General features: G+C 44.6%; 1 protein-coding gene across 1 annotated transcript in view; it reads left to right on the plus strand.

The window, feature by feature from the left end:
• Positions 1-15,009: 15,009 nt before the first annotated feature.
• The window catches only part of LOC102912449 (liver carboxylesterase 1F-like), a 30,126-nt gene continuing 20,066 nt past the window's right edge, over positions 15,010-25,069 (plus strand). The window contains exons 1-4 of the mRNA XM_006998493.4: positions 15,010-15,146; positions 19,339-19,543; positions 20,473-20,617; positions 22,951-23,084. Of these exons, the coding sequence (XP_006998555.3) occupies positions 15,092-15,146; positions 19,339-19,543; positions 20,473-20,617; positions 22,951-23,084 (539 nt within the window). The 5' untranslated portion in view covers positions 15,010-15,091. The remainder of the gene's footprint in view (positions 15,147-19,338; positions 19,544-20,472; positions 20,618-22,950; positions 23,085-25,069) is intronic.

The following is a 25,069-nucleotide window of genomic DNA, read 5'->3' on the forward strand; positions in this document are numbered from 1 at the left end:
CTGACTCCCCTTGGTAACAAAATCTATAACCTGAGAATTGTAGGGTGAAATAAATCCCTTACTCCCCAAGTTGCTTTTGGCCATGGTGTTTTTTATCACAGTAATAGAAATCCTAAGAGGAGAAGTAAGTTATTCAGAATGCCTCCTATTCAAAGAATAATATATTTAAAATAGGATTGTATTATACACAACTCTATTGGAGAAATTTATTAAACTATAATTCACATAAAACATGTATTTTTAAATGTCTAACTTATGGCTAAGTCTATTTAGAAGATGCATCATTGGAGGGCACAGGAAAAGTTGAAGAGAAATGATGTAATGAAGTAGAAATGATGTAAATAATATGGTACTCATGTATCAAATTCTTAAAATAATATATAAATAATGTATAGTTTTTTATACATGACTGCTAACCTCATAACATTTTCATCTTTCTAAAAAGAGACCAGACTCCAATTAGCAGTCACTTCTTCACCGTCTTCAATAGTCTAGAAAAGCTATGACAATTATAGTCTGAGACAAACCTTGCCTACTGTCTATATTTAAAAATAAAGTTTTATTGAAACACAGTCATATTCATTTTCTCATGTATGGAGACTTTCACCATAATAACAGAGTTAGGTAGTTGCCATGAAAGCTATATGGCAACTTGAGTGTTAGTTAAATTCTACCATTTACCCAAAGTTTGCCAGCACTCTATCTAGATCCAGGAGACCATATAGAATGCCATCATTCATCTCCCTCTCAAAAATGCCTCTTTCCTTAGCAGTTATGGAGTGACTCCTAGTGTGTTTGGCATGGAAGCCAATAGTATCTGTGTTAGTAAATTGCACCAAAAATGTTAGTAAACTCGTTACAAAACTCTGGGTTTGGTGTCCTGGGTTTCGGCACCAAAATGTTAGTAAATTGATCATGTTTTGCAGCTCTGTGGGTTTGGTGTCCCGGGTTTTGGCACCAAAATGTTAGTGAACTGGTTGCAGAACGTGAGTTTTGCAACTCTGGGTTTAGTGTTCTGACTACCTGGGTAGTCAGGCAACTCCTTGAGCTGTGTAGCACAGCTGTGATGGCTGAAGCTGCAGAGACGGTTCAGCCCTAGAGGGTGAGGTATCCCAGACACCTCGAGCTGCTCAGAACAACAGCTCTGCCCTAAAGGTGTCCCAGACACCTAGAGCTATTTAGCACAGCTCTGACAGCTGGGACTGCAAAGAAACAGCCCAACCCTGGAAGGGAAATTTTTCTGACTTTTCTGAGTCCAGCCTGGAACTGCTTCAGCAGGGAAAGGTATCCTGACATCCTAACTCTTCAGGAAAGTCAAGATATACCTGGTGTGATGGGGGATGGTCTCCCCGCAGGATATAGCAATCCTGCTCCTCTCCTAGAGAGACTCTACAGCTGAGTTGCTCAGGCCCCACTTAAGGGGGCTTCCTAGCAGAGCTCTGCTCCTCCTGCCTAAGATGTTGCTTCTTTTGCTTCACTCTGCGAAAGGGGAAACCCTTGCAGAAATGTAGCAATCTCCTCCAGCTCCGGAGAAAAGTGTTACTTATGGTTCTCTCTATCCACTGAGGGACGTCTCAGCAAACATCGTCTGTTCAGCTCCTCCTTGCCCTGATATTTCAGCTCTCCCTTGTTTTGTCCACTGGGGGACATCTCAGCAAGGATCTTCTCTATGCCAGTGAATGAAGATCTTCACACCCAAAAAACTCTTTTGAGGAAGAGATTTATTTGGGAAAGAGAAGTCCAGGAGAGTCGCTGCCTCTACCAGAGTGGAGAGAACAGCCTTTTTTTCTAACTGACTAGGAAGGGCAGTTCACACAGAAAGTCTTGGGGGTGGAGTCAACCCCTGGCCCAGGGTTCTACTATCCTGCTCTGTGATTGGTTGGCTTTACAAGTCAGTTGGCCAGGGTCAGAGATAGCTCTGATTTGACTGAGCCAAACTGTGTTTCTTTCTGCCCTGATCTGAGCCATCTTTCTCTAGTTCTGGGCTCCAGGGTCAGGGTGGGTTTCTTTAGCCAGCCCCTTTTTCCTACAATCTGCCCATAAGGATGTAACATATCTATGGAGAGTGTAATCTCTCCTGGAACTCAACTAAAGACCAAAGATTCTCTGACACTGAATCAATCTTCAAACCTGATTGACCCCAGGGAGACAGAGTCCCCCTGTTTACAATATAGCATCAAAAGCCTAGAATGTGCAAACAAGAAATGCTTCACAAGGATCTGGATGTCATCATAAAGGAAGTTCTCTGGAGGCTGGCAGTGGTGGCCTACACCTTTAATCCCAGCACTCAGGAGGCAGAGATAGGTGGATCTCTGTGAGTTTGAGGCCAGCCTCATCTACAGAGCAAGTTCTAGTACAGCCAGGGCTACATAGAGAAACCCTGCCTTGGGGGAAAAACGAAAGAAATGAAGGAAGGAAGGGAGGGAGGGAGGGAGGAAGGAAGGAAGGAAGGAAGGAAGGAATTTATCTGAAGTTCAAAGAGATGAGTAATCAGTCCAATCCCTGTCACTGAACGAGTGTTCATGATTGTGTTCAAAGTGGTTGATGCCTTTATGTTACAGAATCAACATCAATGCTCATTTTCCATCAATGATTTTTTAACATACATTTTATAACCAGACTGTTATATAACATGATTTTATTTTTAATTTCTGCTTTTATTTTAGTTTTAGTTTTAGTATCAGTTTACTTTTAATTTACTTTATTTTAATCCATGTCTCCCACTTGTCCACATCCTATGCAAGCCCTCTTTTGAATAAATATATTAAAGTAAAAAAGACTTAATACATTTAAAAAGCTACTTTCATGTGTTTTTTTTTTTTATTTAAAAATGAGTTTAATTAGATTTTATTTACAGGAGCATATGTGACAGTTTATTTACAGGGACACTGGAGTGTGCCAGTGGGTATATCAATGAAGAAAATGTCTGTCTTTTTCTTCCTCCCCAGAGATATAGAGATTCTTAATGACTGCATATAGAATCTTAGGGAGGCTTCATATATATAGTAGGACAGGCCCATAGAATCGGGGAAATTGGCTCAGACCAGTAGCCAAGGCATGCACATAATGTACTGCTTAAGAGCCAACCTGGAGGATGGGCGGTGGTGATGCATGCCTTTAATCCCAGCACTTGGGAGGCAGAGGCAGGCAGATCTCTGTGAGTTCAAGGCCAGCTTGGGCTACAGAGTGAGTTCCAGGAAAAGCGCAAAGCTATACAGAAAAACCCTGTCTCGAAAAACCAAAAAAAAAAAAAAAAAAAAAAAAAAAAAAGGAGCCAACCTGGAGTCTGCCCACGGGCCTAGTAACAGGAGCTGTCAGAGTTCCTAATCGATGTCAGAATTCCTGATCATGCCAAGCCTGCCTGAGGACCTAGCAACAGTTGCTGTGAGAGTTCCTGATTGTGCCCAGCCAATGAGGGATGACCACACAGACTGGGCACTGGGAGGAGGATATATAAGGTCTACCCTGTAATTGAATAAATGAGTTCATTATTTGTTTTCAATGGACTCCTGGTGTGTCTGAGTTGTTGACACCGCACCTTCTCACCTCCTCCCCCTAGGGAGCCGTTAGAATCCAACCAACATCTTGCACTTGAACGTGGGGCTTCTGTTACTTTGTTTCTCTCAGTGCAGGTTCTGATGTCTCCCTCTCTTCATTCATGGTGCTTGACAGCGCCCCCAAGACGGTGTGTTTCAGTGAGAAGGGCCCTCAGTGTTGTGTTATTTTAGTCCCTTTGGCAGGTAAGCATTGAGACCTCCATTTCTTTCCTTCTTTTGTGTTGTCTGTCATGTTTGTCTGTCCATTCCATTAGGAGGGCACATTTTTTTTCCACTTTGGTTCCCGGCACCTCCACGTAAGGATTGACCCCCCAGGAGGTGGAACCAAGGCTCGCCTCCCAATCACCATCCCTCATCGGGAGACACTGTGTGGGCATACATTCATGGCCTAAAAAACCACAAAAGTCCCCCACTAAGCACAGGACACAAGGGTCTGATACAAATTTTCATCCCATTGAAGAGATGGGTAATTGTTTCATCATCCCAGCCAGTTCCCTGTCAGATACCTCTGCAATATCTGATGATGAGGGGACAGACAGTTGGGTCCCCGAGAAATCTGTCAGTTTGCGTCCCGAGATATCTGTCAGTTTGGGCCCCCCAAAATCTGGCAAGGTGGGCATAGCTTTCAATATGAGACCCCAAAATCTGTCAAGGAGAACGTAGCTGTCAGTTTGGATCCTGCCAAATCTGTCAAAGAGAAGGCAGCTGTCATTAGGTCAAGTGCTGCTAACCCCTCTGCTCCACCACCACCGCTGGCAGGTATCTCTCCGCCACAGTATTCTTGGGGCAATCTACCCCAATACCAGCCTGCCTCAGGAGGTGGCCACTCTCCCGCAGCTCCGGGTGTCTTACAACCCTCACAGCCTGCACCACTGTCAGTCCGAGGCCCATAGAAGCCTTCCCAGTCACTGTGGGCCCAAATGCCAAAGACCAGCCCTGGATTCACACCCCCATACTGATCTCCCTCATCTGGAAGGCAGCCAACGAGTCAGGCCCAGATTCCCCCTACTTTCAGCAGGTCCTTGCTCAATGGTCCGCGCAGTTACAAACTTATTTTGATTGGCACCATTTGCTTAAAGCTGTGTTGGAGCCTGTAGTCTTTCTTAGCTGGAAATCAGCCTATGAGGATCGGGCAGAATCCCAGGCCCAGATGAACATCTTACTTAATGTCCAGGTGACCCATGATATGCTCACACTCCCCATTGCTAATCATCTATCTTGATGGACAAGCTGTCAAAGGTTTGGTTGACATGGGTGCATATGCTACCATTTTAACCAAGACTGAGGTGTTCTGCTTCCCTCATTGGAAGTATAAACCTGCCCCCCATCATCAGTGGTGTGGGAGGCCAACAAGATTCTAAGATGATCACTCATCTGGTACACTGGAAGGATATTGATGGCAATTGGGGAGCCAGCCATTCACCCTATTGTTTCTACTGTACCTAGGAACCTGTGGGGTAGAGATATTTTGGAGGATATGGGTGCTGTCCTAACTACAGATGGCAAGGCCTTTTTAAATAACATCAAGGTCCATGAAAAGGCAGGTCTGGTGGTCTGAGACCCTGCACAAGATCTGCACCCCCAATTCTAAGGGCCACTGTCCCCATGAGATCCATGACCATCGAGCTTCCTAGCCTCATTCCATTGACATGGCTCTTGGATCAAGAAGTATGGGTGGAACAGTGGCCTATAATTGAACACAAGCTGTCAATCATAAAGGAATTAGGTGCAGAACAGTTAAAGATGACACATTGAACTGTCCACAAGTAAACATAACACCCCAATATTTGTTATCCCCAGGAAATTGGGACACTACTACCTTCTGCAGGATCTTCATGTAGTTAATAATCTATATAGATGATCTCCTCTTGGCACACCCAGATGCAATTTTTCTGCAAAAGGCTACCAAGGGAGTAATAGAAGATCTTGCATTGTTATATCTGGTGGTGGCTCCAGATAAGGTCCAAATGGTACCCCCCTTTGCCTTTTTAGGATTTTCCATTGCTAAGCAGGTCTGCCCCCTTTCCTTTAAATTGGAAATGAAGGTATTGTACTCACAAACAGAATTACAGCAATTGTGTGGTGCAGTTAATTGGCTTAAACCGTTTTTAACTATCCCTGACCAAGAGATGAGGCACCTATTTTCATTGCTGGAGGGCCTCACCTGTCCTTCCACTAAGGTTAGGCTTACCCAAGAAGCTAAAGAGTTGCTACAAAAGGTTTTGGCCATTCTAGCCACATCCAGCCTGCAACACCATGATCCCCAAAAATCTTTATCGGCAATGGTCCTCTGGACACCCAGGGGATTCTTGGCGGTGTTATGGCTGGCAATCTGGGCCCCTTCTATGGATACTTCAAGCGCATTCTGACCTGCACAAGGTCACCTCTAAGTTTGACCAGTCCTTCCAACTCAGCCTTAAGGCGCAGATGCTGGCAAGGAGAACATACAGATGAGAGCCAGATAAGCTTGTCTTCCCCTTTTCTTTAAAGAATACCCAGTCCCTCTGGGCAGATTCTATCTCATTCCAGGAAATGGTTGCAGGATTCACAGGAACTATTGACAATCATTTGCCAAAAAATAAGATCTTAGCAGAACTCCCCACACCTCAAATACAGATACAGCCCCATACAGTCCCCTCCTCCACTCCCGTCCCTCATGTCACTCCAACCTTTTCAGATTCCAATAAAAACAAAGATGGTGTTCTTATCCAGCGTCCTGGCTCCAAAGATGTTATACGTGTTATCCCTAACCCTGGTTCTATCCAATCGGGTGAGCTATTGACCCTCCTAAAAGTTCTAGTAGAGTGCCAGATCGAGCCCATTCATATTTTTTCTGACAGCCAATACATACGCTGTGCAGGCGTTCACGTACTCACCGTTTCTCTAGGTCAAAGACTCACTGACCCCCATCGCCAGCACCATGTTGATCATACAAGATGTCCTAAATCAGAGGACTGAGCATTGGTACCTGTCACATATTAGATCTCATCCCAAATTACCCAGAATATTGGCTCAAGGAAATGAGGTCACAGACACCATTGTATTAACAGCCAGTATGGATCTCCTGGAGCAAGCCAGGGCTCTTCACCAGCAATTTCATCTGTCTCCGCAGAATTTACACAGACTTCTTCCAGAATTGCGGTTTCCCAATGCAACCATTTGTCCGGGGCATGTGTCACTTAGGACTGCTTCAACATGCAGGGGTTAATCCCCAGGGCTTGTTGCCTAACACCATCTGGCAGATGGATGTCACACATCATGCCCTCTTTGGCAATCTTAAATATGTTCATGTGATAATAGACACCTGTTCCTCCTTTGTTTATGCCCTTGCCCTTTTTGGGGAGAAAGCCATTGATGTTATCAAGGCCCTTTAAGTCAGCCATGGTAGTTTTGGGGGTACCTTGGGCACTTAAGACTGACAATGACCCTGCTTATGCCTCTCAACAATTTAATGACTTTCTGGGGTCCTGGAAGATATCCCATACCACTGGCATACTCTACAATCCATAGGGACAAGCCATTGTTGAGAGGGCCAATAGAGCTTTTAAGGAGCTGTTGACGAGGACTGTCTTGCCAGAGGCTAGGAAATGTCCTCATCTGGCCTTAACAGAGGTCCTTTCCCATATGGATGTTCTCAGTTTTGATGACAAAGGGCTCAGCCTGGCCTACAAGCACCGGGCATCTCTGCCAAGGAACATGCCTCTGCCCCTGGTGAGATGGAGAGATCCTATCTCCCTCCCATGGCAGCCACCAGCCCCCCTGGTAACCTGTGGGAGAGGGTATGCTTGTGTTTTTCCTCAGAGTGCCACTATGCCAATATGGGTCCCAGCAAGAGATGTGTGCTTGGCCATAGATCAGCCTGCTTCCACCAAGGAGGAAATCACCCAGGATGAGTAATGTTTATACTGACCTTTCTTGCTCTCATTGCCCTTCTAAAGGATGAAGACTTGTGGAGCCTTGCTTTTCCTCATTTTGTATGATGCCTTTTGAGATGAGGGATACGAGTTTAGCAGCCTGGAAGATAGCTAAATATATTAAGGGCCCATGGTCAGCTAAGTTTCTATATTATCCATTACAGCTAACACATGAAATTTTCCAATTAAATCAGACAAGAGTACAGGTTATGGCCTTTGACTCTTTATTTTTTGAAAAGGTTTGACATGATATAAAGAGGCTATTTGATCCGACCTGGATTTCACTTATGTTTTGATTGGTGGGGTGGTGCTTTTGATCTTTGTCTCTTAGACATCCAACTCATAGCCCTCCACAGAAGGTTATGCATCCCTGGCTTTCTAAAATTCAAAAGGCTACTGCCTGAGGACATGCAGAGATGACTGGCCACACTAGTGGAAGCTCATGAACTGTAGACTGGTGGCTGTGGAGCCCCCATGGGACTCGACTAGGCCCTCTGGATACGGAAGATGGTTGTTTGGCTCGAACTGTTTGGGGGGCTCCCAGGCAGGGGGATCAGAATCTGTTCCTTGTCTGTGGGCAGGCTTCTGGAAATCTAGTGCCTGTGGTGTGACACAGCCTTGGTGCAGTGGGAAGGGGTTTGGACCTGCCTAGGCTCAGTGAGCTAAGCTCTGCTGACTCCCCATGGGAGACCTTGATTTGGGGGATGTGGGGATGCAGGGTGGCTCGGAAAGAGGGCTGGGGCGTGGGAGGAGGGAGGATCTGTGGATAGTATGTGGAGTGAGAAAATTTCTTAATAAAGAAAAATGAAAAAAAAAAAAAACAACAAAAACAAACAAAACAAAACAAAAGGCTACTGCCTGACACTTCCCACCCTGGGTGACTCCCCAGGGATGGATGCTCTTCAAGGGCTGGTAGTCAAAGACAGGTAAGAGCTTGTTTGGCACAGTCCAGTTGCTGAGCCCTCCTGAGGCAGGGTCAACAAGGCCAGAGCAAAGAACTCTGATTCCCACTGAGTGCCCATGTAATAAAAAAAAGGTGGATATGTAGTAGGACAGGCCCATAAGGTTGAGGAAATTGGCTCAGACAAGTAACCAAGGCATGCACATAATATACACCCGAAGAGCCAACCTGGAGTCTGCCTAAGGACCTAGCAACAGTTGCTGTCAGAGTTCCTGATCATGCCCAGCCAATGAGGGACAATCACACAGACTGGGTGCTGGGAGGAGGGTATATAGGGCCTACCCTGTTATTGAATAAATGAGTTTGTTATTTGCTTTCAACAGACTCCCGGTGTCTGTGCCATTTATGCCATGCCTTCTCACTCCCTCATCATCCAGAAACACGAAAGAGGGGACAGAAAGAATGTAAGAACTGTTGCACACATCACCCCTCAGCAGCTGGGATCAGCTATACAAGATGGAGGCAGTCAAAGTTCCAGCAGGCATGGGGGCAGGGTCCTGAGGTCACGCCCATAGCGGAGGAGCTATTGACAGTTGCTGACTGCGGAGAGAAGAAGAGTCACTCTCCTGTGGGGACGTGGCTGATGGTAGGTCGCCCATGTCCCAGGGGTTGGCCCCATGCCCATGCCCATAAGTACCACTACTTGGACTCAGGTTATTAGTAACAAAAGGGGAGGACATTAAGTCAGGAGAAAGACAGAATGGTATTCCTAGAGGGAATTGGTGGATGATAAGATCAAATAAAAATTTCAAAGAACAAAGATATTATTTTTTTAAAGTCAAAAGATAATTATTTAAACTATTTTAAAATAAAAATCCATGACTGAAGATTGGTAATGACTTCCAAGAATCAAATGTCTGAATGGCTTTTGTCTCGGCTCCAGTTTAAGGTAAAATTCAGTTTTCACAATGCTATCCTTGGGAAATTGTTATTCCCATGATATATTTTTTTGAGCCCCAAATCCATCTTTTTATTAGAGACGTCCTCTCACTCATCTAGCCAGTAACCAACTCCAAAGACAATGACTGTACCCCAGCCCTTGATCCTGCAAGGACCACTAAAGAATGTCCCAGCTCTTGGAAGAGCAGGGAGACTGAAGGGAGGCACCAAACTAGAGTGACAGTGAAATTTAGGTAAGGGGGTGCGGGGGTGTACCTGAGGGTGCTAAAGAAGCCTCCTCCCCATGATATTTTAGTGGCCTTAGTGAAAGATTGTTACTTTGTTAGTCCTTTTGGAAACTCCTGTTATCAGGCGACAGTTCACAATATCCCCTCCTGTATAATTTCCTGGTTTTATCTTTTTTTTTTTTTTTTTTTGGTTTTTCGAGACAGGGTTTCTCTGTGTAGTTTTGTGCCTTTCTTGGAACTCACTTGGTAGCCCAGGCTGGCCTTGAACTCACAGAGATCCGCCTGGCTCTGCCTCCCGAGTGCTGGGATTAAAGGCGTGCGCCACCACCGCCCGGCTTATTTTTGTATTGTTTAAGGTTCTGGATGATTTCTAAATGATTAAATAAATGAACAAATTTGTATAAGATAAGACGAGGCTGCATAGACACAGCTTATGCGTCAAGAGTACATTGAAAGATGTCTCATAATTTCAGTCTATATATATTGAGTAGTGGTGAATGATGCATGAGTGAACAGCTGATCCAAACTACCTTCCTCTTGAGCCCTCATACAGTGAGGATTTGTAACGCTACATAGTGGTTTCCCAGACCTTAGATCCCCCAGCACAGTGCATTCCTCTACAGTTTACCACTGATTAGTCCCAGGACAAATAAGTAAAGCATTATGGGTAGGTTGCTCTTGTGTAAGGCATATTCTAATATGGATGTCCACTATGCTAAGTACATAAATGGGCATGGGAAAGCTGGTCAAGATATTCTGGCACTCAGAGACTCCTACCCTGACATGTCCTTCCAACATATTAAGACTTAAATTTTCTCTCCAGTTCATATAGTTATACGTAAGCATCTTAGAGGATTCCCCAATGAAAAAGCAATGATAATGATATGGCTTCCTATGTGTGTCAAATTCCCTGGAGTCACAGGTTTGACTTAACAGTGTCTGAAACAATAATTTATTCTTATCTTTCATGTCTTGATAAAAAAAAAAATCCTTATAAATGAGGTGCCAGCACTGTTTGCCAGGTTTCAAACACCAGCTGGCTAGGGAAAGCAAGGTGTGTGTGTGTGTGTGTGTGTGTGTGTGTGTGTGTGTGTGTGTGTGTGTGTGTGTATTCCATAATTTGAAACAGTCTTTCTGTCTAATTAAGGGGACCACATGTACCATCCCAGGTAAATAGAGATGGATAGAACTTTAAAAAAATCTTGTATTTATTTTTCAAAATTTTGAACACATTCACCTCCTCTTCCCCAACTCTTCCCATTACTACAAGGGCAGGCTCCACTCCTAAAAAATACTGGACTCGACGAGGAAATAATTTTTATTAGAGTGCTCTTTAAGACTATATTTTCTTCCTTGATAAAAGTAAAGGAAGAACATAATCCCATATTAGTCTTTGCAAAGTAGGACACATCAAGACTTTGATTCTGTTATTAAGTTCCCATACTCAATAAAGGTCACACTTTGTCACAGAGAGCTAAAGAACATCTCTTTTTAGACCTGAAATCTCCAGAAATTTCACTGCAGGCCAAGCCAGTGGCCTTGGAGTGGAACTGCAGAGTGTGTCCCGGGTGGTAGAAGGCTGATAGGTGCTGCTTGCCAACCCTGCCTCTCATCAACATTGGTCTGACCCTGTGAAGAAGGCCCTTCTCTCTAGGTTCCTGCTTCCTCCTGTAGACTTTGTAAAAGTATTGCTTTCTCACCTTATCTTTGGCTGTTAGACTGGCAGTGTGATTGTGAAAAAAAAAGTCCTTGCATTCTGTTTTATGAAAGGTCTGCCAGTTGGGTCATTGACCTAAGAAATCAGGCAAGGCAGGTGATTACTAATCACCCTTGTGTAGAAGTAATGCTTCAGAGTCCATTTCTGATTTTGAGATTAAGTTACTTTGCACCATTTGACACTCCTTTTTGCAACTGGGCCAACAAGAAAAACATTGGCTTGTGCTTGTGTGTTATTCTATTTGGGCTGTCTTACACAGACTTGGTGGGAAGCAGGGCTGAATACAGATTATTAACTTCCTTTCTTTTGTTTGTGGAGGCTGATCATCCAAGCTCAAGTTGCCACTATGGTTAGTTTTCTTTCAAGCCTTCTTTGATTCCCCTATACATGTGGTGAGTCTGCGATGCACACTTTCCAGTGGTATCCTGTTGCATGTCCTCAATTCTTTCTAAGATAACATCAATCAGATTGGATTAGCATGCACCATCGTGGCCTTATTTTACTGTCTCGTCTTTTAATGAGTCTATGTCTAAGCACAACCACATTAGAAGGTTTGAGGATAGTTCATGCACAGTTCAAGCTTCAGCAGACACATAGTGATTTGATCTCAGATCTGGGAATGCATACATTCTCTTACTTTGGATTGCCTTGAAAACAATGAGATAAGCACTTCAGTAGGAATTTATTTTGAGAGATGGAAGGATGGTGACAAGTAATGAGAAGGAAAAGAAGAGGAAGAGGAGGAGGAAGAAGAAGAGGGAGAAGAGAAAGAGGAATGAGGAGGAGGAGGGAGAGGAGGAAGAAGAGAAAAATGGCCAGTGAAGGCCTTCTTATTTAGTCAGCTAGTACTATGAGTGATCAGGGTCAATGCCAGAAAGAAACGTGTGCAAAGGAGTGTGATTCAAAGCTATTCCACAAAGAGGAGAAGTTGGGGTCCTTATTTGACTACTCTAGTCAGTCAATGACTGAGAATCACTCCAGGACTAGTAGACGGTGGGTGCCATTGTTTTACCTCAGGAAGCTTCCTAACGTGGGTGGGCAGGAGCCCCTGGCAGGTGGAAGTCACACAAGAACACTGGGTTTGTGTGGTTCTATGATAAATGTCAGTCACTGACAGCATCTGCACTACCTTTCTCATTCTGAGATCTGTGAACAAAGCTGTGGGAATGAGTTTTTACACTACAGCTTAGGCGAGAGGCCAAACTGACAAGTCCTCTATGCTACTGTGTAAAAATACTTGCATTATGTCCTTACTTGTCAGGAACGGCTACCCCAAAACATGCTATGTATATGTTACACAGAGACCAATTGATATAAATAAATTGTGTGTGTGTATATATATATATATATATATATACTCAAAATGGAGATTAATTAATTTCTTGGTTCTGGGAAGCCACAAACGCTCTGAATTACAGAGTAGCTGTCACGCAGGTGCATAGTGAGGACTCAGGTATTTCCACTGTGTAATCTCCCTGTCTCTTCAGCCTCACAGCTGTGGTTTCCAGCTAGAGGTAAGAAAAGTTCTATATGGAGAAAGCTCACCTGTCTCTTCACTACATTGTACATTGCTTGAGGACAGTCTTCCTCCCAATGTTACTCTTCTCCATTGGCTATAACTAAATCCATGTCTCCAGTTAAATGCCAGGAAGGCTGGACCTTGACTCCTGGCTTAGCAGGACTTTTCCTGAAAGGACTCAACACTGGCAGAAACAACAGGTTTCAGAGTCCAGCCACTATCTCTCCTTCGAATCCCAAGGCTTTAAGCCATCTGACCCCCTGACTCCTCCATATGGTACTCTGTCACATCCTTCCTGGAGGATGGGAAGACACAGCAGAAGTCAGTTGGAAGGCTTGTGTGGGTACTTTGTTGAGGAAAGGTGGAGGGGTTCCCAGGAGATGGAGGCTTCCCTAGTTCTCCCACAGTTAACTGTGTGTGTAGATTGGCGTCACGGCACAGCAGTGAAGACTTTAGCTCCATGGCCTCACAGGTTTTGTTTAACCTTAGCTTTCTGTCTTACGTGACGTGATCTAGGGCCAGTCCCTCATCCACACTGAGCCTCAGGACCCACTAGTGAGAATCACTGGGTTATTTTAAGCACCACTGTCCTGCACACAAGACACTGGGATCCAGGTTTGACAACTGCAAGCTCTCAAGAAACATTTGGCAAAGAAATATAAGGATAGATAAAAACAGAAACTTTAAATGAGTAGAAAGGGTACAGTCCATCAGGTTCTAGCACATTCAAAAAGATGCACAGTGTGCTACACATCACTGCCATCCTACCCCAGCATATTTTCATCACTTCCCAAACAGAAGGAAAACCCAAATGCAGCCTTGCCTACCAATAGCAATTCTCTGCTTCCTCTTCACATCCTTTTCCTTGGGCCTGAATAACCTGTCATCATTTTTCATCTTTATGTTCTGGAAACTTCATACAACTGGGAGCATAAAGCCTAGTTTTGTGACTGGCTTATTTTTCATATTTTTACATTTTGGCTGTGCCGTAGTAGTGTATTGTTTTTACAAACGATATTCAGCGGGGCACACAGACTACCAATTTATTCATTGTTTAGTTCATGAGCATTTGGGTTGTTTCTTTCCACTGTTTTAAACATTATAAATAAGTGCTCTTTTATAGATATTTTTGTATGGCTCATTGTTTTCATTGTTGTAAGTATGTTAATAGAACTGAATTTTTTGTGCCACATAGGAAATCTCTGCTGAGCTGTTAGAGAAACTAAGTCTTTAAACTACACAATAATCTATAACTTGTGTTTTCCTCTCCAGAACTGACACTGTCTGTATTCCCATGTTACTACACAGTGATGCTCACAGCTACCTTAGTGAGGATATGGCATTTGCTTAGCCAGCTGTACCAGGCTATATTCAACTAAAGCATTTCCCTAAGGCATCTGGTAGTCCTATGAAGGGGGTCCCAGAAGTTCCCTTTGTCAGCACTTGACACAGTATTCCTATGGTATGGAGCTTTCATGTGCATGCCAGTCTCTTCCTGTCCTCACATCTGGTTTGGTAAATGTTCAAAGTATGCATGAATCAAAGGATACATAGGTGCTAAAAGCCAAGGATTTTGGTGAAATGGAATTCATTTACTGTAAGAACGTTCTATCCCTAAATCTCAGTCCTGAAGCAAGTGAGCTCCCAACCTTGGTTGTATGTGACCTCAGACAGGGCCACTTGGAAGTCTACTACACAACTAATCTAGCCTTCTCCAAGGAGGCTCAATGAAACTTAACCTCACTACCAAACACAAGAGCTCAAAACTCTCAGAAAGAGAGGCTGAGAGATGAGCTCTGATCTCCCTGGTGAGCATATGTGGGCCTCTGAGGGTCTCCAAAAATTTTTAGCCTGTTATAAGTCCCTCCTCCCCACTAAAGCTCTACACTGCTTGGAGGTATTTGCTTGAGTCTGAGACCTCATGAGCCCTTAAGTGAGAGTGTTATGGGGAGAGACTGAGAGAAGCCTATGTAAGAAGCTGTGGGTTGCATTTTCAGCTGTCTATAATCCAAGATTTCGGCACTGGGCACTGATTGTTTAGATAAAAGAGGGTGAATGCTGGGTGGGTGAGTGTTCAGATAAAGCAAGGTAAACTTTAGAAGAGACTTGGCTGGGGATCCCATGGAAAGCCCTGAGAGCCCTTTGGAAGAGGGAGAGGTTTTCTGTTCTGCATTGTGTAACTGGTCTTTGAGGGCTAGATTCACTGGCAGATTCCCAGCATGTGGGCAGGACCGTTCACTCCCCTTCCTTGAAGGTCAGAGTCAGAAACTCCATTGAACTGGGAGCCTGTCCCTGCATGATGTGTCTCCATGCTCTGTTCTTGGTGTCGCTAGCAACCTGGGTGGTTTGGGGTGAGTACTTTTGAAATACAAACTTGTGGGGACACATTTACAAATCCTTGCAGAGTTGTGCATAGAACAAAAACAAGACAGATTTAGTTCTGCAGGGGAATTCACTTTCCCAACTTGGGCTTGCCTTGAAGTGGCCCAGACCATGGTACAGGACACACTGAGATCAGGAGAGGATAGAAACCCTGAGACCCAGCAGCACACTTCAGGTCCAGAAGTGCAAGGAGCCAACTCCGACACAAGTGGGATCAGCACAACTCCAATCAGGTGGAATAGGTTTCCTTACTTCACTGGACCATAGAGAGGATTAAGTGGTTTCACTTCTAAAGTCCTTAGAAGTGGGGCCCCTTCAGCCTCTACATGTGGGGGGCCCTCCATGCATATTTCTACTAATTTTTAAGTATAGAATGTATTAATAAAAATATGAGGTATGGTCAAGATAGCACATCAGGACCCAATAGCCATTGAAAAAAACACTTTTTTATTCATTGTTCCCAAGAGGAGCAACATAGTACTCGGGGGAGGGAGCACAGGAAGTGCCAGAACAGTGAGGAGGCTCAAGGCTGGGGACCCTGCAGCAAATGCCTCTTTTGTTAGATTTTCAAGGGATGCTAGAGAACAGTGCTCATCTTGGCTGTCTGGTACCAGGTTCTGGGTAATGAGGGCAGGTGGACAGATGGACAGTAGTTCATGCTATCAAATCTGTGTAAAGCAAGTAGTCAGGGTTGTGACTCTGCAATGGATAGAACCTGAGGGTGACAGTTCCTACAGGTCATGATGGCCTCATAAACATCAGACACAAAAATTAAATTCATGCTTAATGTGTGGCTATAGCATTAATTTTAACATAAATCTGTGGCATTTTATTGGCTGGTAAAAGAGGCTCACAGGAATGTATTCTTCCAAGTTCATCTGGAAAATCATGTTCTGGGCTGTTTCTAGCTCCTGAATCCAGAGTAAGTGCTCAACTATCAGTTCCCAGAAACCTCACCCTGTCTGGACATGTGACACTGAGAGATGTCTGGAACTGAGTGTATAACAGCAATAAAAGATGCAGATATGGAGCAGAACATTCTTCTGCTGCTGGTTACCCAGGCAATGTCGCTCTTTCCATCTTCAGTTACTCCATACAGGGTGCTTCCGAGTTAAGTGTACCAGTAGTTACCTAGAAAGACTTGTTATGAATACTGCAAAGAAACAGGGACGGACATCTGGTATACAGTAGGTATCACATATTTGTGTAATTTAGACGATATAAGTCATAACTGCTGTTGGCAATATTCTCATTCCACCCCCTCCATGCCCCCTCTGCTCTGGTTGAAAGTTCACAGCTAACTTGGCCATGCCTGAGCATTTATAATCAGATTTCACCCTCATTCACCACTGACGCACAATCCCTCTTGCTCCTTCTCCTCAAGCTTCCGTGGTTCATGCCGTCTCCCACCACCACCCTGGCGAGTGTTCTTATTCAGCTACAGCTGTGTCTGTTTGTAATCTTGGCTCTTTCTCTTGCTTTATATTCCTACAGTAGAGTCACATACACACATGCTGCATACTTTCAGTTCAAGTGGCTAGAACAGCATGTGCCCTTTCTGAACTTTCGATACTGAGTGATCACATGCAGTGCTATTCTTGTTTATCTCTGTCTCACTATGCAGTTCAGGCTATGCTTTAACTTGCTGTGTAGTGTAGCCAGAAGGTTTCCTGTGTCCTGGCTGGCCAGTGGTTGGGGCAAATCTCCCCCACTCGCATCCCCCAAGTAAACACACAGAGGCTTATATTAATTACGAACTATATGATCATTAGCTCAGGCTTATTACTGACTAGCTCTTATACTTAAATTAATCCATACTTTTTGTTTATGTTTAGCCACATGGCTTGGTACCTTTTCTCAGTTCTGCTTGTCATCTTGCCTCCTCTGTGTCTGGCTGGCGATTCCTGACTCAGCCTTCCTCTTCCTAGCTTTCTCCTTGTCTGCTTATCCCACCTATACTTCCTGCCTGGCTACTGGCCAGTTAGCATTTTATTTATCAACCAATCAAAGCTACACATATTCACAGAATACAGAACAACATCCCACAGCAACGTAGCCCACACTGGCTTAGAACTTAAGGTGATCCCTCTGCCCCAGCCTCCCAAATATTGGGGTCATGAGTGTACCCCAAGAGCCCCAGTTCACTTACCAGGATAGCTCACTGCCTTCCCATTGCACCCATCCCACAGGGAGCTGGTGTTGCTTCCTCACCTTTAGCCTTTTTCTTCCCTTAGCCCCATATCAAGGCAGGGAGCACATCCTCCTTCCTCATGCTCATCGCCAGATCTCTTCATAGCAGTTTCTTCCTGACTATAAATGGGGCCTGAGCACAGTAAATAACTCTTGACATTCATGAAGGAAAAAAAATCAACATGCCATGTTGCCCTCTATGGATCACCTCATATCCAAGTTTTCTAGGAAGTCTGTTTCAGTGGTATAGTAAAAATAAAAAGTTAGACAAAATAATTTTTAACAGCAAAGACAAAAGGAGACAAGCATGGGATTGACTTCTAATGGCACCAGGAGTGGCCGAAAGCTTGTCACGAAGATTTCCCAAGAGAATGTCCAGTGTTAGTGGCTGTTCTCTATAAATCTCATTAGACTCAGGATGAGGTTACACTCTGATAATTTAATGATCTTTAAGTAAAACACACATCATTAATCAAATGTCCTTATGTCAAAACATTGTAAGTTGTGTGTCCCCCAGAATTTCACTTGCTTTTATTTATAGTAATTAGCAGCAGAAATAAAAACAACCAAATGTCCATATTATAGAGCTAGTTATTGATATCATGTCTCATAGATACTATCTTGTAATAGGCTTGATAGTATCTCTGAGACATGATGCCAAGACTTTCTGATGCCAAGTCTATTTTGTAAAAAAAAAAAAAAAAAAAAAAAAAAAAAAAAAAAAAAAAAAAATCTAGAATTTTCTTTTCTGATCACACTTTATTATTATAATATAAAAACTTATACAATATTGATGATTTTTTAACCTTTCAAAGCTCCTCTCAACTCTTCCTTATCTCCCTACCCAAGCAACTTTATGTTCTTTCTCTCTCTCAAAAAAAAATGTTGAGAGAGGAATTGACATCCTCTCTGCAGCTAAAGGGGAAGAGTTAGGACCAGAAGATAGAAATTAGGTGTTAAGAGTGATGCTCTGACAAGCAGGCTATTAACCAAACTAGGAGACACCAGAATTGGTGGCGTTGAAATGTGTCAATGTCTTTCTGGTGCCTAAGGGGGCGGGTCAGGGGGGTTCCCTGGTCCCACAGAGGGTACAAGGACAGATGAGGAAGCTTCAGGGAGATGAGGAAAGATTTCTTAGCTGTTCAAGACTGGAGCCAAAGGGTCAGAAAGGGTATTGACCCAGCTTCTCTTCCCCTTGAGGGATCCTACACAGACAGACCAGAGTGTTCTCGGTGCCAGAAATGTTTCTGTTACTTATTTGCCCACCATGTGAATCTAGTCATCTAGCCAGGTGTTCAGTGCCCTCCCTGACACACAGGACTCTCAGGATTATCTTCTCCCTGTGGACTCCACCTTGGCATCAATAAGCCATTCATCCTTACCAGCCAGGATCTACACTATACTTTCTGGATCTCTTACTTTTGCAGGCTGTTTAATCACTCTAAATCTCCACCATTCTTAGTCATCCCTCCTCCAGCTGAATGAACCTCACAATGTCACCATTCAGAAGACCTCATTTCTTCCAACTTCTCTGGCACCTACCTCCCTAGTCCTTCTCTCGGGACACATTTCTTACCTCAGCATCAGGTCAAGCATGTCTGTTTTCCAATAAGGCCACTATCCTGAGACAGGGGCCACTTGTTCTTCCTCTGGTCCAGCATGAAGCTCAGCACCAGGGTCCTGATGGATACAGGTTTCTCGGAGGGAAACCAAAGGTTCTGTTTGTCCTCGCAGTTCTTTTTTCACGTCACTTTGGCTGGATGCTTTTCTACCTCATGCTCCAGTTTGAGTTTGAGTCAAGCCTCTGAGATAAGTGTTCCTCATCTTCATCTCAAGTCCGAAACAAATGAGACCCAGAAGTATTTGGGTAACTTATTCAAGGTCACATGCTTAGAAAACGGGAAAATCCACATAGAATCCAGATCTGATCTTGTCACTCTGATGTGTTCTTTTTTTTCTCCTGTTCTGCAGGGCACCTGTCCTCACCACCCGTGGTGAACACTGTTCATGGCAAAGTCCTGGGAAAGTATGTCCACTTAGAAGGATTCACACAGCCTGTGGCCGTCTTCCTGGGAGTCCCCTTTGCCAAGCCTCCTCTTGGATCCCTGAGGTTTGCTCCTCCACAGCCTGCAGAGCCCTGGAGCTTTGTGAAGAATGCCACCTCCTACCCTCCTATGTAAGCCGCTGGGGTGGGCCTGGGTCTTGTTCAGTGAGAACATCTGTCTTAGAGTGATGCAGAAGGGAGTCATCCACTGGTCCAATAGCCTTCTGGAATCCTCAGGAGTACTTTAGAAATGTTATAGACCTTTCATTCCTTTCTAGAGCACTCTGTTCGTCACTCTCTCTAAACTGATGGTATAAAGAGAACTGGGCATAAGCGGTGCTAAATCTAAAGCTTAAATTAGTTAGTGTATGATGAAAATTAAAACCATCATCTGGGACTCCAGGTGACTCAGTAATTCCCACCAATTCTATTTTAATTCTCCATTGGTCCTTCATGATCTCTCGTTAGAGAAGCCAACAGTTATTCTTTCATAGGAGGCTGACAGAGGTCATGAGTGACAGCATTGGCTTTACTTGGACCTAGAAGATTTGTATACAGAGTAGGAAGGGTACTTGGCCAATAATGTCAGCATATCAGTAACTAACTACTAGAATGCAGGCCACTGAGATCATCCCACAAAGATGTTAGCCGTAACTTGCAACACGCTAAGAAGTTATTAATGGTAGTTCCTGGATTCACAGAAGTCTCAAAAGGACTAGGAGAAGGTCACCTGATGAAAGATCAGGCTCACCTCAGCCCACTGCACCAGGCCTAGCCAAGGGCAGGCACTGAGAAGACACTGGTGAGATTGTCATATCCCAGGTAGGTCAGACGATGAACATTTCTCCAAAGGCTCCAGGAAGGGGAGAGATGCCGAGTGGGATAGGGGTGTCTGGGTTTCCACCATTTACCCATAAAGTCCCTCTTATTAATTACACCAGATTCTAGTCCTGTGAAAGCAAATCCATCTATAAGCTCAAACAACCTGGTGCATGTGGAGACCCAGGTGACAGGTCCAGCTTCTATATGTTGGAATTTCAGGTGTCCACTCTCTCCTCCAGGTGCTTCCAGGATGCAGTGAAAGGGCAGAGGGTCAATGACCTCCTAACCAACAGGAAGGAGAAAATCCACCTCCAGTTTTCTGAGGACTGTCTCTACCTGAACATTTACACTCCTGCTGACTTGACAAGGAGCAGCAGGCTGCCGGTAAGCATGGGGACTGCCTGTCTGGTCCTGTGCTACAGCATCCAGGTCTTCAGTGTGACTGGAAGGGGATGAAGGCAGCTAGATGCTTGGGTAGACAAGCCAGGACTGAGGCAGGGACTTCCTTTCACCACAGCAAAAGTAAATACATTGCTTCATTTCTCCCAAAGACCCTGATTTGGGTGGAATTGCTGTGCATCTGGAATGTACAGCTTAAGTTTTTCACATTCTCTTACACTTATAGAAGTTTTTCAAAATGATTGCTGTTAGTTATTAAATTAGAGTCTGGTCTCAGAGCAGCTAAGACACAATTTACAATGATGTTGGCACCAGAAGGAATCTTAGAGAAAAATGAGCAGCCCAAGCCTTTCTCTACCGATAGAGAAACTGAGGCTCAGGTAGGGAAGGAAAGGAACACAGAAGAGAACAAGAGCTTGGGTCTTCCATCTTCACGCCTGTGCTCCTAGGCAGGGGCTGGTGAGGGAGATGTGTGTGTGCTGCCTTTGTCTCCACATTACCTGTGGCAACTTTCACTACCAGGTGGATGGCAGAGAGTGGAGGGAGAAGTCTGGGGCAACCTCATAAGCACTTTTCATGCCCTTTGCCAACCACCTGTGATTTTATTATAGCTCCTTCTCCTCCCCCTCACTTGTTGCCTTTGGCACGAGCTGATGGCTGAGTGAATCAGCATTTCCCATTGAAATGAAGAGGCAGGGGTAGGGCAGGCTGCCAGTTACAGACTCCTCACAGTCTTGGAGAGGCGCTCTGTAAAGACGTGATCCCTGAAGTGGAATAAGATAGGGTGTGAGCACCTACCCAGTCTCCTGGGAGCACCTGGATGAAATCAGAAGCGAAGGAGGAAACAACAGTCACCAGAACAGTATTTGACCCTAAACATGTTTGCCTTGCACAAGGAGCTGAGAACAAATCTCACCCCCACCCACCCACCCATTTATCCACCTTCTACTTTGGACTCGGTGTCCTCACAGCCAGACTTAGGGTCAGGAGAAGCAAGGACAGGAATCATTATGCATAGCCTTGCCTTCAAGGATCTTGTCGTCTGGTCTGCACAGACACCTCAGATAACAGCTTCAACACATCACTGGTCACCCTGCTGGCTCAGTCTTTCAGATGAGCTTGACTCAGACCCTCCATGTAGGTGGTGAGGAGCCCAAGGGGAAGAGAAACAGAAGCTCATGGAGAAACAGAAAGCAAGGGACTGTCCAGCTATGTACGCAGGCCCTAGATTCTGGACACATAGATTCTGGGTCTGCTTCCACTTGCTGAAAGAGCAGGAACCGTTTGCTTTCCTAGCCTCTTTTTTCCTCACATGTTGTAAACAGTCCATAGTGGCTGCTGAGCTGTACCGGAGTCTTCGTGGAGGACCCAGCAGCACTGATGCTAGTTGGAGCTGTGGGAGGGCTGGTTCCTGGCCCAGGTCACTGAACAGTGGCCATGAACTGCATTGGTTAGGAGCTCAGCTGTGAGCTGGGGCCACATGGCTGCTCAAGTCCTACTTCCACCTTTCATTAGCTGTGGGATCCCAGCAGAAGTGCCTCAGTTTTTCTATCTACCAAATGGGACAATCTTCCTTTCTATATTATTGAAAATAATCATTTACTGTGCCCAGATTATCCTTGCTTTCTCTCTCCTGTTTATTAGCAGTGTTGTATAAGATTTCAGCTTTATTTTCTCCTGGTCAGTTCTTGTGAAATGTGAGCTCTTTAAATCCTGAAGCCTTAAATTAACAGTTATTATATCTCTCCTCAGCCTCAAGTTGTATAAAAAGAACCTGGTGTAGAGTAGACACTCTTAATAGATGACTGAAGACATGATGGACAGGGAAGATGTAAAGTGGGCTTAGTAAGATGGGGAGGATTCTGGCGGAAAGGTAGTGCACTAAAGGGACAGGAAAGGGTACCAACAGGGGGTCTGGGGATGAGCATGTAGGCACATCACAGTTAATAGAGATGAAGCTAAAAGACTCAACTGCCCGAATGGACCACGTATTACAATGTCATTGTGCTGAGGGAAAGATGATATTGTTGTCCTCTGTTGTCCCCATAATGATGCTCTCAGTTAGAGGAACCCTGGGGGGACTTGACACATAGGTCTAAAGAGAAAGGTAGGGATACTGAATGGGTTGACATCCTGGCTTCTAGCCAGGTTTGTTGAGGGAGAAGTATAATACTATTTTTGCAACCTAGCTGGGCACTGGTGCACTTTGAGTGGTGATGCCCTAAATCAGGGCCAGGCCATGAAAATCAAGCCAAACATCTGAGCTCCTTCTCAATTCTATTTCCTATGACAAGTATGGTTCTTTTCTTGCTACCTAGGTGATGGTGTGGATCCATGGAGGAGGACTGATAGTGGGTGGGGCATCAACTTTTGATGGACTGGTCCTCTCTGCACATGAAAACGTGGTGGTGGTGACCATTCAGTACCGCCTGGGCATCTGGGGATTCCTCAGGTAGGGTTTGTGAACACTCCTCTCTGCTTATTGGCTTCTATATTGATCAGTTCTATTTGAAATGTATCACTGACAAGGAAATCAGAATTATTTAGGTCAGTGTTTGTGTGCCTGGAAGCCAAGGACAGAATCATTTCATCAGCCTTGGATATGTTGAGGGGCCCTAGGCTACAATGCATTGTGGTGGAAGAATAAAAATTGAGTCTGTGGGATAAAGAGACAATTGCATGGTAAGGCAGAAAGTCAGAAAATGGGAAGGGAGTCTTGCTCTTTTGGTAACAACTCACTTTCTCAGGATATAGCACATTCCCTTGAGCACACAGAACCCTTAGAAATATAGTGTGCCCAGGGAAAGATCCCACCCTCTACAAATTCTACCAAGGAAGAAACCTGGCACATTAGGTACCAAAACCTCCTTTTCTTGTAGAAAAGACTGTACTCAAACCATCAAATCTGCAGAATCAAAGATGCTAGTAACCAGTTTTAGTAATGTTACTCTGCACAGGGACATTTAATAAAATTTTCCATGATGGGGGTTCAGTCCCTTCATTACTGGGCCCTATTTACCTTTATATTCCTCAGTAAAGTGTACATTCATATACTTCTCTTGCTTCTGGGATCTCTTCCTAGATGCCTACTCTATGAAACGAAACCCTATTTATTCCAAAATGCCCAGTCTTCATGTTGCTGCCTTTGAAATGGTCACCTGTATTTCATCATCACTCTGCATTCTTCTGTGACGGCACTCAGCACCACAGCACAGAACTTCAATGTTAGATATCTCTTCACAGGAAAGTGGGGAATGGGTGGGCTCATGGAGGGATCACAGTTAGTAGTTCTGCAGGCAGGCTTTCAGCTAGCCATGAAGCCAAGTTGGCCCAGAAGCTAACTTCGACCTTGCCAGTGCTCACCCCAACCTCCTGCAGCTCATAATACTATGATAGCTGCACTGAGATGCTTCCTGGCCCTGTCCTTGCCCCACTCCTCTCTATTGCCCAGTCTACTCCTTCTCTGCCCTCTGCTCCCTGTCCTCAGGCACTGTGTGTTTCCTTCTCCCTCTCTATAAACCCCCTGAGTAATTCCAACAACTCTTCCACACTGTGTGTAATCCCCAATCCACCTTGAAATCCTACACAGTCCTTTCACCTACCTCTGGTCTTCTGTAGACATGCACAGACTTCTCCCACTTAACTGGGAGAAACTCAGCCCTTGACATCCACTGACCATTATTGGTGAAATTATGAAGGCCACTCCACGTAGTTAAAAGGGAGGTTTATTTTGTGGGGTAACTCACAAATGAAGGGATAGGTATCAGGGTCTGTGAAAGGTATAGCACAGTCAGGTGGTGTTCTCTGGAGAACTCCACTCGGTCTACCTCCAGCGTCCAGGGTCCAGGAATCAAAGGAGCCGACACATCCAGATCTTGGGACTTCAGGGTTCTCTCTTGGCCCTGCCTTGTAGGTATGACAGTTACTGAATCCTCAGTGGGGGTTAGAATTTCCAGATCAAAGCTGGAATGGCTACCCACTACAGACCATTCTTTCAACAAATATCCTCCTCTGTTTCCCACAGGACCCTACATAGTGGCCAACTGCTCCGAGCACTCATTTACTCATAACACAGGCCTTGCAAACATCTTGGACGCCTTCTTCTTCTTCTTCTTCTTCTTCTTCTTCTTCTTCTTCTTCTTCTTCTTCTTCTTCTTCTTCTTCTTCTTCTTCTCCTCCTCCTCCTCCTCCTCCTCCTCCTCCTCCTCCTCCTCCTCCTCCTCCTCCTCCTCCTCCTCCTCTTCCTCCTCCTCCTCCTCCTTCTTTCACACCATTTTTCCACTCAGACAACAGATCCCTGTAACTCTATTTTTAAAATATGCTCAGAATCCTGCTGTTTTGGGTCTACATTTTCCAGCTTTCAAAGCTGTTTCTATGGGATGCGTTAATGTTATAACCAACATTTTAATCAAACTTACAACTTTTACATGATAGCTG

Source organism: Peromyscus maniculatus, chromosome 5, assembly GCF_049852395.1.
Source record: "Peromyscus maniculatus bairdii isolate BWxNUB_F1_BW_parent chromosome 5, HU_Pman_BW_mat_3.1, whole genome shotgun sequence".
NCBI lineage: Eukaryota > Metazoa > Chordata > Mammalia > Rodentia > Cricetidae > Peromyscus > Peromyscus maniculatus.